Source organism: Diplotaxodon limnothrissa, linkage group LG23, assembly GCF_057381915.1.
Source record: "Diplotaxodon limnothrissa isolate DT_005_m linkage group LG23, D_limnothrissa_male_GT1.1, whole genome shotgun sequence".
Lineage (NCBI taxonomy): Eukaryota > Metazoa > Chordata > Actinopteri > Cichliformes > Cichlidae > Diplotaxodon > Diplotaxodon limnothrissa.
In genome coordinates, this window is record NC_140617.1 from 43239548 (window position 1) to 43255948 (window position 16401).

The following is a 16401-nucleotide window of genomic DNA, read 5'->3' on the forward strand; positions in this document are numbered from 1 at the left end:
AGTCTGATTGGCTGATCAGATGGTGCGCGGCATTGTGTTTGTGGGTGGCTCATGTGAGGTGGGCACAAAGGGAGACAGCACAGTTCCCTGTGGAGCTCCAGTGCTGCACAGAGTAATGCACGGGACTGTGGAGATGGTGGATGTGTGTTTACTGACATTTCCTGTAGCTTCTCTCTCTAAACGCTCTCGAGGAATCAAAGGAGGCGATCCTCACCGTGCAGCTCTCTGCAGCATGTAGTGTCTCACATTCAGTCTGTATGCAAACTGCAGCAGGTCAAGACTGGTCTCTGCGTCACCTCCGTCACATGTGATGTGAAGGCAATTAGTTAATAACCGTTAAGCTGTGATGGTACAGGAACCAGACGGGACGGTTTCCATGAAACCGATGTGTTCCCCTGTTTCAGGCTGAGGTTGTAAATGTGACTCGGGATCGCTAACAGCTGAACCTCGGGGCCTGCAGCCTCGCTCTGGTGGATTGTCTCCTAACCCGGCCAAAAGTCACAGAAAAGCCAGGCTGTGCTTCTAAGATGTAAACCACACCCTTCCTCAGACCTTTGAGAGCGTGTCTTCAGCTTCGTCATTGCTGTGTGCCTCTCAGTATTTCCCACTACACTGTTCACGTATCCATCCATCCATACACCCTCACTGCTAATAATACCGACGTTCACACTTCGTGGTTTTCTCTTTTTTGTTTTTCTTACTTTCATAATTTTGTCACATTTAATCATTCCTGGCTTCAGTCTGCATCTCTCTGACTTTGGAGCCAGGCTGTGACAATGTTGGCTCGACTGGGATTGCATAATGTTGAGGAGTGATAGATCAAGTGGACGCTAATTTTAACAGAGAGGTTTATTCATACAGATATGATGCTTATCAATATCAGATGCAAGAGCGAAGGTTTAAAAGATGCAGGTGAGATGGTGCAACTGAAATAAAGGACAGGTGGTGAAGCTGGAGGAGGCAGGTTGAATAGTTTGGATGGGACCACAGGGATAGTTGGAAATGGAGGCAGATGATCTTCTGTGGCAGCAGTGAAAACAAGAAGAGGATTAACTAATGAGATACAGTAACATATATTTCTACATGTTTAAAGACTTCAAAATAAGATGTTTCTGGACAACATGCATTTCTTTGTCTCCAGCAGTCCACACACACAGGCAGCTTGTATGCGACCCAGGCATACCGCACTAATGCTCGAGCTTATTGCTGTTGACACAGACTTGTGACTCTGACCTGCGTGGTCTGCTTTAATTCACATTACCGAAAAACTATAGAATCATGCCTAGGGCTGTGCGATATGACCAAAATCTCATATCCCGATATAAGAATTCTATCGTCCAATAACGATATAAATCACAAAAATGTAACATTTTCTGTAAGTTCTGTGAATCTCGGGCAGCTCGTCTTGCGTGAACTGTTTGTCATGTAGCTGGAGTCGAGTGTTTTAACCGATGCATGAAACGATACATTTTTAGACATAAGTTGTAACAGCCGCCGTTTTCTTTGAGTATTTATTACACGGCGTGCTGCGGGGAAAAGCCCGTTCTAACGTTTGAGTCTAAGGTTTATTTTTTTTAGCACCTGACGGCTCTTTTTTAATTCTTATCCGTAAATACTCTGCATACTCTTTCATGTGATTCAGTTTATTTTGAAAAGTCTCAACAGGATCTTGAGCTTTATTGTGAAAGGTTTATGTGGGAAATAAACAAGCGGACACGCAATGGTTTTACCGTCCTTGTTGCTAACGACAACACATAAAAACAGGCGCTTGTCCGTCTGTAGTGTGGTTATATTAAATATAAGAGAAAGAGAACTTTAAGGAATGAATATAGCCACTACAGTGACCATCAAAACGATGAAAAAATGTTGCTATAAACAGTTTATTTTTGCGACACCACGAAACAAGCGATAGCGTAAAATGAAACGATAGATGTTTTTATATCGTTATCCGATATATATCCTTATATCGAACAGCTGTCGGAGAGTAGCAGTTAATTAAAAGAGGGCCACACAAGTGAACAGTTTATCAGATTTCTTCATGCAGTCTTTAAAGAACCGAACATTAAACTCTGAACACCTTTAAATGGGAACTTGCTTTTCCCGTTGATAAAGTCTGAAATTTATCCAAAGTGCTCCAGTGGCCGGATTGAAGTCTTTGCTCCGGGGACCAATTTTGGCCCCCGGGCCTTATGTTTGACGCCTGTGATATAAACGCATTATGGGGCTTTATACACTGAGCTGTGTGAAGTCTGATCAGGTTTATCAACTAATTATGGGCAACTAATTTTTTTAACAGTCCTCACACCTGTGAGGTGTTTCTGAGGTGAAATGATTGAAGTGAATGATTCTTAACACTAAATCTGCTTACTTATTACTTACTCAACTCTTTCTTTCTTTCTTTTTTTTTTTTTTTGTCTCCTTTTTTCAGCCACAGCGGTTAGTGATTTGCTGCCCGGCCTCAGCTTCGTGCGTTTGTCCTTCCCTTGGACAAAATTTAAATATCTTTTCTGGGATAATTGAAAAGGAAGCTGGCCGGTGGTTATTCAGGCTTCAAAAGATCCTTTGAAAAAAAGCCGAGGGTCATCAGTAGCAGTGCAGTGCGCCGCTTCCACGTGAGTCTGCGCGCACAGGTTCTCTGCACATCCCCAGCAGGGGAGGGATCAGTACATAATCCTCAAATCTGCTTCCTGATTTGGGATAAAAGATATTTAGTATATGCATACTTAATGTGCAGATCTGTGAGCTGCTGTTGGATGTTTAACGGCAGTTCGCAGCAGCGGTCGTCTTGGGACACAATGCTCAGCAAAGTGTAGAGAGGATCCCCACGATTCCCTGTGTGCAAGCAGCTTGCGACAGTGCCCGGAGTGAAATTGGAAGAAAGTCAAGGATGAGAGGGGCGGGGAGGGAGGGGACATGGGAGAGTTCTCCCTCTGTTGTGTGGCTGTCTTCATTTTAAAGGAATCTCCTCCTCTGTGAACCGCTCGTCTTTTCATTCTCTCTGCCTGCCTCGCTCTCTCCCAGGAGGTTCACGACCCTCATTGGCTGACCATAGAGGCCCCTATGTGCACAGACACACACTCAGACACACACACTTTCTCTGTCTGTCTCTCACGCTCATCGGTGTGGTTGCTCTGGTCACCATATCTTATATCTTTCCAGGTTACCATATCCTCTTAAGGGGTTTGTAATGAAACCAGTGATGAGCAGTGCACACACAGACACACAAACAGGTCTCGGTCTCAGGTCCATTGTGTCCCAGTCTCTTTATATTGACTTACTGACTTGAGTAAAGAGGATGAGAAAAGTCAAACAGAGTGAGCTTTGTCTCTTTTGTCCGTTTCCAGACACCATACAGACTTTTTTCTCTCCCCCATACTGCTGTTTATGTTGTCACTGGAGATGATATTTACAAGCCCGATCCAATCTTTGGGTTTAAAGATACATTTTTTTTTTTAGAAAAAGGAGAAGTAGGCTGACAGCCATTTGTAATTGGCTAAACCCCCCCCCCCCCTTTTTTTTTTTTTTTTTTTTTTTTAAATTAGTAAAGAGACCTGCAGGAAGGTTTCTTGAGCACCTCTGCGTAACAATGCTGTAGGAGCAATCGCATACACCCATGCACTGCTCTAAATGTTTTTTTGTTATCTCATGACTGATATGACGAGGATGTACAGACTGTGCTGTTACATCCCGTTTTATCCCGAACTATAATAGCACTTCCCGCTTTCGGTAAGATTAGAATCAGCCAGTTGGCCAATTTGCTTATTCATATATCTGTCGTGCTAAATGAGTCACAGGTGTAGTGTTTTTGGCTTTGAATGGGACTTTGTGCTTACGTGTGCTGTCACCGCCCAGCTGGTTTGTGTACATAAAGGAAGTGTTTCCCACAGTTTGATTGGTGGGCATGCAGGCATGGGCACCTTGTTTACTTAAAGGAATAATACTATGCGTACTCTTTAAAGAAATAACTGCGCATTAATTAGCTGCCTCTGCTGCGAGTTGCCCCGGCTCACATTACCACCTTGACGTGCAGTTGCAGATAGGGCTGAACGATTATGGAAAATAATCTAATTGCGATTTTTTGCCCCAATATTGCGATTGCGATGCGATATGCGATTATTTTTTAAGGTCTTTGTCTTCTGTATTATTAAACAAAGACAAGCAATACATCATATAGTATGGCCAATACTATATTACATTAATTTTAAACTGTTCTTTCCTGGAAGACAGACCTCTGTTATGATGACATGAGGTGATGCATGAATTGATGACTGACATTTTTATTTAACTTCTTCAATCACAACAGTATATTTGAACATACACAATAGTTTATTTTTAGCTTACAAACATCTGAGCATAAAGTGCTGACAAGGAACCCTGGTGTAAACATTAAAATGAAAGTCAGTACAATGTGCAGATTGCAGAAATATACATAAAAAAAATCAGTGGCTTTACCACACTCAGTTTTTCGACATCTGTGAACTACTAGACAGTCATTCAATTAAAAAATAATATTAAATAAATAAAACTAATAAATAAAAAATACACATATCTTACTGATCTCTGCAGTCAGTAACATTACACATAAAGTGCAAACATAATAGCAATTGTATAAACACACACACAAACGCGTGAAATTGGACGGTCTAGCCTTCTGAATCAGAAGGCTAGTTCTGATTAGCGTCACCGCTGTCTCGGTGGAGTTTAATAAACTCGGCCGTCTGCTTCTTGCTATCTAAAATATAACCAGACACTGGTGTAAATTCTCGACTGTCTCATACTTCTGTTTAATAAGTTTTCTGTTTGACGTTTAGTCAGCTGTGTGAAAACCAAGGAGGAACCCACCCGGGGGATTAATAAAGTTTTATTTTATCTAATCTAATAACTTTAATCTCAGCCAAACCGATTTACTCACGAACAAACAAAACACTGAAAAAAGCCCAACAATAACATTTTTAGGTTGTCTAAGTGACTTATATATTACGTTTAACCCGAGCAGCGAAACTCCGCGGTGATCTGAAAATGATGTGCCGGGAGTTGTGCCGTTCTCGGCCGCATCAGTAACCCTCGAGCTCCCGGCTAGCTGTCGAGCTGGTGGGTAGCAGACGCCTCTGAAAACGTCGAAGCACTTTTGCAAATATGGGATATCTTGATAAACCGAGCAGATATTTGATGTTTACACAACTACTTTCTCGCCTGAAAATATGTTAAAAGTTTATTTTGTGACCCAGAAAGATTAGTATGAGTAATTTTAAAACTTAGTAGCGGCCGCCATTGCTGGAAACTGGAGTTTGGCTGGGCTGCACTATGAATTCTGGGATATGGTAGTAATTTGGACAGCCTTCGGCGCGTCGCTGTGACGTAATCGGTCTACAAATGCGGCCTCAGGAGGATGCAGCCCATGAATTTGGACATGTCCAGAGTATAATCGCAGCCTTTGCGGTTAGAAAATTGCACTTGATCATGTCGCGATATTATCGCAAATGCGATATATCGTTCAGCCCTAGTTGCAGACGGTTGTTCTGCCCTGCAGCATCGGCGAGCTCAGTGTAGTGACACATGAAAGCCGATCTTCACAAATTAGTCATCCAGCTGTTGGAGGAAAACTAGTCGATCAATCGCATCGTTGATCTATGAAAAAACAAGGCTACCTGAGTAGATGTGTGGATGTAGGAAACACCTCATTTGACAGAATCTGTGCCTTTTCCTGTTTTCTCTGACTAATTGTTAACATGAAAATGCTCATTATGCTTCAGTACATGAAGTCTCAATTCATAAAAAGAGTCATGAGATGTGTTTTTTGGTGGGTTGGGTCAGTGCGAGGACAGAGACTTGAAGCATTTTATTGTCTTCATGCAGTGTTTTCTTAGGATTCATTGACTGATGCCATGTCTGTCCTCTCAAGGTCGTTCCCTCAACGTGAAGGCCTCACCCTCCTCCTCTCCCTCCTCCACCTCTCTCGTCCTCTCTCCTGGCAACTCGCTGACCCTGATGTGCGGCGTCACCGCCGACAACCTGCCCGCCCTCTCCCTGGAAGTGTCCTGGCTGGCCGACGGCCGTGAAATCATCACCATGGATCGCAGCGGGGTGGTGATCTCAAACACATCCTCCAGCGGAGCGCAAGGAAAAAAGGGGGAGGCGAGCCTGGAGCGAACAGAAACCGGCGACTACAGGTTGGGGGTGAGGGGGGTGACCATTGAAAATGGAGGGAACTACACCTGCCGCATCAGAGCGTTCATCAATATAGAAGGACGGAGGTGGTACATGACAGCGGAGAAGACATCCAACCCTGTGACTGTGAAGGTCTCTGAGATCCGTGAGTGTTTTCCACAGTGTTCTTCTTCTTTGTTGCCACACTATGTCTCATCTCGTATAATGTTTCAAATGAATGAGTTGAGCTTAAAGGACCAAATCAGTAATGAGAAGAAAACATTAAATAATCTTTTTAGAGTGGTCCTATTGTGGTTTCCATTATTGTTACACTGCAGAAATGTTTGTGCTTGTCCATAAAAAGCTCTCGGGTACCAAGTGCTTTTCTATTCTCGGCTCTGTGTGATGTCAGAGAGTGTGTATCATCTCCAGCACATGGGTCTGTCCTTGAGTGGAGAAGCCCCACCTACCTTCTGTTTGCCAAGGTCAGCCAATCAGAAGAATGTTTGCAAAAAGCAGGAGAGCGAGGGACGAATAAAGACAAATCATTTTTTTAGTGTAACTCATGCAAACACTGTTAGAGATGAAAGGTAAAAATATTGAAATGAACATAGGTCTTATTTAAGTTCCTCAAGTAATTTAATTTATTTGTAATAACAGCCTCTTTACTGGGAAGACTGGGACTTCTTTCTGCTTGTAGCATTGTGTGCGCCTGGGATCAGGATTTCTTTCCAGCACATTGGTTTAGAGAAGAAAAAGGTGAAACGCCCCATTCTGCTCTGCTGTGAGTAAAGCTGGGAAATGCCACCCTGATGTGCTGCTAAAACAATCAGCAATTTATTAGTTATTTTAAACGTTTCACTGTCTAAATCCTCTTCTCGTTGAGTGATCTTGTTGGCTGTTTTTTTTAATTACAGCTTCAGTTCCTATGATGGATTTGAATTGCTTTTGGACGTGTTCTGAGCTATGATGCTTTGTTTTTTTTAGTAAACAGTTTAAATTGTGACACAGCAGATGTGGGGCTCTGTCTGTTGGCTTATTGATTTTTGCATAAAACCAATAATGACTGTCTCTTTCTCAATTTTCACCTTATCAGCAAACTTTAAATGTTCCTACTCTCGACAAACGCACTCTCAGGAAGGTGTGTGTGCATCTCCTTGGCTGTGGTTGGCTAATTTTTCTTAAAGGAGTAGTTGGGGGAAGTAACAGTAAGAAGCCATGTGCACGTTTCTCATGTATGATTTCATGAGGTGTGGATGTGTAACAGTGCTGCTAGAGATGAATCTTGAGTCTTAAGGGGGGTAGCTCTTTAATCCCCTCATCAGCCTGTCGACTCCTGCTGCGAAGAGGATTGATTAGTCATGCCTGTCCTGCTCCGTGTACCCCTGGGTATTCTGTTAGTGTGCCTGGGTACATGTGCACGATGCTCTGATCCTGCTTCTAAAGAGCAGTGATGTCAAACACAGTTGACACAGCAATCAATTACTGGCGTGGTGGGTGGTCTCTCTGTCTATCCGTCTTTCCCTTCTCTATTTCCATCCTGCTCTCGCTGTGTTTGAATTTCACTTCATGTTGTATTTAGATATAGCTGGCATGCTGGGAAGGTTATCTGTGTCATGCAGTTAGTCATGGAATTGGTTTCTTTGTTTCATCCTTAATATACATAGCTGAAGTCATGGTAAGTGTGTATATATACATATCAGTAAATAATAATAAAAACTCATCTTACGCTCAGAAGCTCTTAAAATGAGGTGAATAAATCTTCAGTGGAACTACAAACATGACATATGACACTTTTATTTATTTATTTAACAAAAATTAAGCCAAAATGCAGAAGCAAATCAAAATGTAGAAGCAAATCAAAATGCAGAAGCAAAATGCAGAAGCCAAAGTGCAGAAGGATGTACTGTAGTACGCACACCATTACTACAGTTTGCAGCTCTGGAGAATTCAGGTTTGTTTTAACAAATTGCCAAGAATGGAAAAAAGTCATCAGTGATCTTAGAGAAGCATCATAATAAAAGGTTATAAGGAAATTTCCAAACAATCCAAAGTTCATCCTTCTACTGGTCGATGCTTCCGGGAGTGGACGTCCCATCAAATTCGCCCCAAAGATCGTGCAATACTCACGGAAACAGTTCCACAGCTTCTTCTCTCTCAAAAGAACATGACAGCATTACTACCAGTTTATAAAGCTGCATCTGAACAAACCACAAGAATTTTGGAATAATGTTCTTTGGATGGACGAGACCAAAGTGTAGGTGTTTGGCCATGATGCACAGCACCACATTTGGTGCACACAGGTCCACACTGGACCCGTGCACCTCGAAGTCATCGACTTGACCATGAACTGCTAGAATACCAAAATATTCTAGGTTCAAATGTGAGGCCATCTGTCTGACAGCTAAAGCACAGCAGAAAACCTGTAACAGAATGGCTTAAAATCAAAAGAATGAAGGTGTTGTAATGGTCCAGTCAATGTCCAGACTGATAGGTCGCTGACACTGATGTTCTGCTCTCAAGGTGGAGGGACCTTGAGAGCAGAACATCGTCAGTCAGAACTGAAACAGCAGGGGGCCTGCACATTCTACACCCATGTTTGAGATTGTTTTTTCTTTTTTTGACTTTATCAACTAGGGATTGAAGGTGACTTTTGACTTTTTTCTTTTTCTTTTTTTCTTTTTTTTAATTAAAAACCGCAAAGGCCGTCTTTCAAGGGCAGATGCAGGTTTTACCACTAAAAGTCTGTTTGGTGCAGACTTGGGTGGTCCAGGCAGAACCAACCTGGAAAATTTTACATAATCAATGGGAAAAGCGAATGAGGGTTTATGCATGTTGTACTTCTTCTAAATTGATCTTGTTGACCCAAATAGTCTTTCCTGCAAGGTCAACCACTCAGAATTTTATAAAAGCAAGACACAACAACAGTGTCATGCAGGAAACAGAATTACTGTTTTGATAATGGATCAAAGCCAACAACAGAATTTAGAATAAAATTAAATAAAATTAACTTCCCATCCATAATATTTGGTGCTGACTTTTTTTTTCTAAATACTGTCTAATAGGGGCTTTGTTGTGTAGTGGTTAACATTTGCGTTTAAGAAATCCGCAGTTTGACTCCAGTAGGAGACACCAACCAACCTCAAGTAGGGTTCAAGGTTTGGGGGTAAGAAGCAATGGGCGCGTCAGGAAGATGTAAAATCTTTGCCTCTTGGGAACTGAGGGATCAGCCAAAAGAAAGTTTAGTGTATTAACATCTACACCAATGGCTAAATCTTTGGTTTGTTAACCAAGCCATCCTGCTCTATTGTGGCGTCTCCGGTATTCAATACTGATGTAAAAGTCCTGTTATAACTGATCATAAGAACAGCTGAATTTCTCACAAATTCCCCAAATCCCAGATCTCAATGAAAGAAACAGACTATAATGAATAAATAAAAATTTGTTACATAAGCGCTCTTATTTCATCTACTGTACTATATTTAATGGTTTGGGGAATTCCCAGGAAGTGCTTTGGCAGATCGACTGGCTAAAAGTTTGAAAAGCCCAAGTGTTGGTTTATTTCAGGAATAAGGCAATTAGTCTTTTTGTCCCCATTTCGTTTTCGGAGAGCATAAAAGCATAAAACCCTTAATGATATTCATGGAGTCCAGTTTGCTTTGGTGCTTCTTGGCTGTAATATTGTCAGCAAGGATCAAAAGCACCTCGTAGTCCCATAATCCCTCTACGGAGTTTGGGGGACGTGGTTGCCAGAAAATACTTACATCAAAAGGAAATTTACTGGACGTTCAACTAACAAGTCAATAACCCATAAATCCCTGAACATTGCGATGGATTTGCCACAAGAGGTTCATGCTGTTGCTGGATTCTTCAGTCTACTTGCCCGATTTGTAGACACAGCTCCAAATCAGAACAACGGTCCCCTCAAGAATAGAATAGCCTTTATTGTCATTGTACAGAGTACAACGAAATTGGAGTGCCACTCCCTTGGTGCAAGTTTCAATAATAAATATAAATGTAAAATATAAAAAGTGCTTTATACTGTAAGGAAAAGGCCCTACAATAATGGAGGGAAAACCCCCAACAATCAGACGACCCCCTATGAGCAAGCACTTGGTGACAGTGGGAAGGGAAAACTCCCTTTTAACAGGAAGAAACGTCCAGCAGAACCAGGCTCAGGGAGGGGCGGGGCCATCTGCTGCGACTGGTTGGAGATGACGGGAGGGAGACGTAACAAAAGACACTGTGAAAGAGAGCCAGAGATTAATAATTACTAATGACTAAATGCAAAGAGAGTGAAAAGAAGTAGTCAGCTAGTGCTCCATGGGTGACTCAGCGTTAACAGCCACCTTTGCTTTATCACTTCTTGGTTTGCACCCAGTTTTATAGCCGGCCTTTGGAGAATTTAGCTGGGCTTTCCTTTCCCGTATCCAGCGTGTGGATCAGAGAGAGAATGTGGAATCCATATCCTGGTGTGCTTTAAACAACTGGAGAAGCAGGTTCATTTAGCTTTGCTAACAATGTGCAGAAGCTGGATAATAAAAGCTACAGGGTGTCATTACTGTTAGCGTAAAATCTAACAGTATATCAACCAGCCCGGCTTCAGAATGTGACTTTGAATGTGTGTTGTTCCTGTTTACTCTAGCCGCGCATGAATTATAAAGGCGCAGGGTGCCTGTTGTTTGCTTTGGAACCACTGAGCACCCCCCCTCCCGATTGCAGTGCCCTCCTTCAAAATCTTTAGACAAATTGTACTGTTACGAAAACAAAAAGCAAACAGGCAGATTTGTTCCAGCTACACATGTTCAGCACCGGGCACATCTTTGTTTTAAAGAGAAGTTATTGTCAAAGGTTGGCCTGAGTCGACGGTGCGAGCAAGTGATCAGAGCTGGCGACGTCCAGCATGTTAAAAAACAGCTAATGGCTTTGTTTAGACGAAGGCAGGTCTAATGTACATGCACATGGAGCAGTTTAGCAGGATTTCTTTATATGTATTTAGTGTAAAACACATAGTGAGCAGTCTTATGGTGTGGTCCAGCTATTAAACTACAATATATCTAAACGACAGCCGGTCAGTCTCAGTGGACGGTACAGTGCGCCTCTGCTAGCTGCAGGACATCCTGTAAAGTATGTCAAAGGCAGCCTTTAGTTAAACCAACAGCCATCTCTTTTCCAAACTCAAAAGATTCCTCAAGCCCGGAGGATCCGTGTTACATCTGCAAATATCAGCAAAGCTTTGCGGGCACACGCATATCAAAGTCAGCCCGCATAAGGGCACAGTATCGAACGGCACCATCAAGGACATCGTCTCGCTTTCCAACTTAACCGTTTGCATGTGTTTGTGTTTACGTGTGTGTGATAGCACTCAGATTTATCTGCATGCTTCCTCTGCATGTGTGTGTCTGCTGAGTGGTTTACAAGTGTATGAGAATGAAAGTAGGTTTGTTGAAGGCGCTCTCTGGAGAAGTAAGTGCCACATGCACACGCACGCTTCAAACACTGTCTTCAGTGTGTTTGTGTGTCCCACATACTGAGGGTATGAGGCGGTTCTCACTGGTGGAACTCTTACATGCTGGCCTGGGGGTAAACATTCCTTCATACTGCGTCTGCTGAAACACACACACTAACATTTCTAATTGACTATACAGAAGCTCATATATTCCAAACCCGTTCCTCTCAAGTTTTTTTTGTGCGTGCACGTTGGTGTGTCTCTCTATGTGTTGTCAGCCAGTCAGCTCCTATTCAACTGATGTGCGGCCTTGAGGATTGCCCCTTCTTCCCACGATGCTTTGCTACAGGCTCACCCTACCACGAAGTGCAAAAAAAAAAAAAAACAGAGTTGGAGAACTTGTTTAGGAGTTTCCCCACGGCAGGAACACGCACAGACACACACACAGATACACACGGAGTTAAAGAGGGTGTAATTTGTCTCACCCTTGGCTACACTTCCCCTATGTGTGCGCGCGTTGTCGTGTCAGCTGGAGTTACTGTCAGTAGAGCCACTTTACTGGAAAAAAGACATCTTGTAGTTCATGCAAAGTATTCAATTTTGTGTATTTTATGAATATGCGCAGCAGTCATGTCTGCGTACCACGCAGATACGGACCTGTGCACATTCGCTTTGAATCTGTGAATCATTTTGGTCTCTAAACTGCTGTTTCCAGATTATCTAAACCACTTCATTTGAAGGTAAACTCAAAGGGTTTGTGCACACAGCTGTGGCACGTATACGCCATGAAACTGAGACAGTTTGGTCAGTCCTGTGCAGTAACGTGTCTGCTTGACCTCTTTGCTTCATATCACCTCTTTTAGTGGAAGAATCAATATAAAGATGAAAGAGTAGACTAAAAAACATTATCAGTAAATTTCTGCTACAAAAAGGGTTTTAGTAGTCTTCATGTAACCCTTACAGTGCGCCTCACGGATCCTATAGCTAAAGGAACATGTTCACCCTTTATACAGTGTCATATGACACTGTTGGGAGGAGCAAAGACAGGTGGCTCTAGTCGTGTGTGGCTGTTTGCTGTCAATTTGTAGCAAAAATCCGGTAGAGCAACATGTACTGGCTGCATGCATACATGGAAAATCCAGTATATGCATATGAGTCAAAGGCATCTGATCTCAAGCTGAACTAAAGGAGCAGCTCAGAGCTTTGATTCTTGTCACTAGTTTTGATTTTTATCTCCATCTTGAGCTTGAGCCAGTGGATTTCTCACATAGAGGGTAAATGGAAGATGTCTATGCTTTTCCCAGCATTTTATTGCAATAAGCCAAACAGTCGAGCTGTTGTGGTTTTCCTGCACGCACTTGCATCATGAAAAAAAAGCTTTGTTCATTGCGATTTAATGAGGGATGATCGGGCGTTATTGGGTTGTGATCTCAAAATAAAGATTAGCACTCACACATCTCTGGTGTTGGAGAACAGAGATGTGAGCTGTTCGTTAACCACTTGATCTTTTTTTTTCTTCTTCTGCAGTCAGTCTCTGAGCACAGGACAGAAAATGAGCAGCTGAAATCTCATTTCTCTGCTGCCTGCCTGGCCTCGTGCCACGGCACAATGAGGAATTCAGTATTATGTGTGAACCTCTGTGTGTTTCAGCTGCCACTCCACACTGAGAGGAGTCAGTGGAGGTAGTTGAACCACTTGGGGGAGGTCACAGACCCACTCAATTGGATGTATGACTGAGAGGAGACAGTGAGACCTCTCTGCAGACAGGATGGAGAGGCTCAGCCTTCCGGCTGAGATGTGAATGTCAGGTGGTGTCATTTGCAATGGAAAAAGCTCTGATCATCCAACTGTACTGGCACCAAACAAGCTGTTATCAACCAGCTGATAAACATACCGGAGCATTTAGCAGCTAAAGGGGCAGATCTTCTTCCAGCAACAAAACGCAGATTAAAAGAGAAACTGCTGGAAACGAGGATTCTGGATTCGAGTATCTTTCTCTGTGTGTGCTGAATGTAGGAACAGGCAATACTTTGCACACGGGATTCCTGTGAAGCTGCATTAATACATCATTGTTAGCTTGTAAAATACTGGAGCCTCATTTGTTGTAATTACCGTGTAAGGCAGCTTCATTCTTATAAGATTTGCAAGAGATCAGGCCTGTGCTATAGGATCTACTTGCAATAAAAGATGGATGTGCTTTAGATGTGCCAATGATAAATTGTCTATCTGATAACCAAGTTTTATTGAAAGTAGTTACCTTCCATAGTTGTCATGAACGTTTTTGTAAGATTTGGAAAGAGTTGTTTAACCCTTTGCTAACAACAACAACCAAACTGACTCCTCACTAGCTCTCAAAGAAGCTCTAAAATCTCCCTCACCTACTGATTCTGTGCATTAATTTGCAAGGTTGTGTATTTTGAGGTTTTGCAGACACGTGACTGTTAACTTGTCCGCCACTTGGCTGTGTGACAATCATGGTGGCAGAGTCAAGTGAAAAAGGGCCAGACCACATGTGCATGGAGCATCTGCCATCCACCAGTTGTGAGGGGAAAAATGAGCATTCACTGACCGGTTGGCGAGTGTTTGCCAGGTTAATTGCAATTGCTGGATAGTCGATTGCTGAAGTTGATGGATGAACTGGTGCTCTACTTGAGCATGAAAAGCACTTTATACAACATTTATAACACGCCCCACTCACACAGGCATTGCTTTCTATCTGACATTCACACACATTCATACTTGCGGTTCAGTATCTTGCCCACGGATATTTAGGTATGCAAGGCATTTAAACTGGGGACTGGAGCGGCGATGAAAGGAACCACCAACCTTATACCACTTAAGCTCCAGCCACTCCCAACTAGGTGTGTCCCAGTCACAAAAGGCTCAAGACTAGTCAGTGAACCCCTGGCACCTATGTGTATCTGCGATCAGCTGGCCGAAATCCTACAACTGCTTTTGTTGCTTTCAGTCTGCCACAGCTGCCCACAGTTTGCAAGGAATTACATGCCTGGACTTGTCTATAAACTCTCACTTGTTACACGCTGGTTGCTATTGAAAGTGCAACAGATTAAAGATAAAAAGTGAAATATTTTCAGATGTGTTTGCGTTAGCACTTGGACCAACTTGTACTACTACTACTAGTATAGCAAATAGTGTTTTCAAACAAGTCTGCATAAACTACAGCAATTTCCTAGCAACCAAAGAAACCACAATGAGTTTTGTTGGTGCACCGCCTTCTTTCCGATTAGTTTTACCTAGCGACTGCCGACAAACTCCAGGAACGAACTCACCAGCCAGTCAGGGAATACACACTTTTTTTTTTTCATCGTGACCAGAGGTTGCATGACATTCAACACGCTGGACACCTGACATCACGCCAGAAACCTGATTAAATAATTAGCTCTTGGTCGATGTTCTATCAATTTCCATGGATGTTTTAAAGCAGGCTGTCCTCTGCCAATCTTTTTCAAATTTTCCTTTAACGTTTAACTTTATTGTAAAATTGCAGGAATTAAAACATGTATGTGATTCATTTGGAAAAAAGAAATGCAAATAAAGAGGACGTTGTGTTTCCTCAAACCGTGTTGATGCTGCCGAGTGTTTGTGTTGTGGGTGTCCGTAGCTTAGGGAAGTAGGGTTGGCTATCATTCTTGGGGATGGTGGTTTTAATTCCTGCCCACATGTTGAAGCTGATAAGCAAGACACTAAATCCCCAGTTGTTTCCAGCATATGTTTAAATTGGAGAAAAAGTAAGTAATTTTAAACGAGTAATGTTCCAGATTCATTTTAAGGATCTGAAAACTGTAATTAGTCTCTACTTTGTGTGTAAGGGTTGCGTGAATAAGAGAGTTAAGCTTGGTAAACTTTGTTTCGTACAGGATTAACTGTATGACTTTTTCTCCCCTAAGGAAAGTGTTTAAGATGCTTCCTGCTGCTTTCCGGCAGTTTCCTACACTCAGTGAAAATTTATCCTTCAGTAAAATGAAAAGCAGCTAAATTAAGGAGGTTGTGCATGGCCACGGGCTGCAAAAAGCTCCACTCTGTGGTTTTGTGATGTTTAGCATCTATAGAGTTAAGTGTCTGTCTTTCTAGCTGCAGAGCTTGAATGTTCATTCTCTGAACCCCTGCAGGTTTATTGTGCCCTGGCATGATTTTCACCTCGCCATCAGTTTGAGGTGTATTTGTCCAAAGTAATGTAAGCCCTCTTAGAGATTCAGTGTCTTAATACGAGTGTCTTATCCGACATTAGATTAGTAGTTGTTTGAGCTGTAAACGTGATATCAAAAGCACATCTGTTCAGTGCGCTGTGTTGACAGAAGGAGGGAATGGCTCAAGTGGTCCCCCCCCGTTCATATCTGCTTTTCCCGTCTCTCTCTCTCTCTCTCTCTCTCACTCACTCACTCACTCACTCACTCACTCACTCACACACACACACACACACACACACACACACACACACACACACACACACACACACACACACACACACTGTGTGCGCACGCTCCAGCGCAACAAGGGCGACTCACATGCCTCTGGTTGTTTTGACATCATAGAAACACTCCCGTTCGGTGAAACTGCTGAATCTGCTCTGGTTGAGAGTTTAACGCCGCTGCCCAGCTTAATGGCACAGTCACCGCCAAACTTCCCCAGCTAACCTCCGCTAGTCACCGCGGCTTTATCGTGGCTCACGGCCCACCTGTAACTGAGCTGAAGCAGGAAACGGTGACCAGACGCATTCCAGTTAAAGCCCAGCTCATCGAAAGAACAACACGCAGCACTTCTGAGCTCCAATAAAACCTCTGCTG

General features: G+C 42.8%; 1 protein-coding gene across 1 annotated transcript in view; it reads left to right on the top strand.

Annotated features, from left to right (window-relative positions):
* The window catches only part of ptgfrnb (prostaglandin F2 receptor inhibitor b), a 77707-nt gene that overhangs the window by 18421 nt on the left and 42885 nt on the right, over positions 1-16401 (top strand). Inside the window, exon 5 of the mRNA XM_085349006.1 lies at positions 5903-6313. Coding sequence (XP_085205132.1) covers positions 5903-6313 — 411 coding nt within the window. The remainder of the gene's footprint in view (positions 1-5902; positions 6314-16401) is intronic.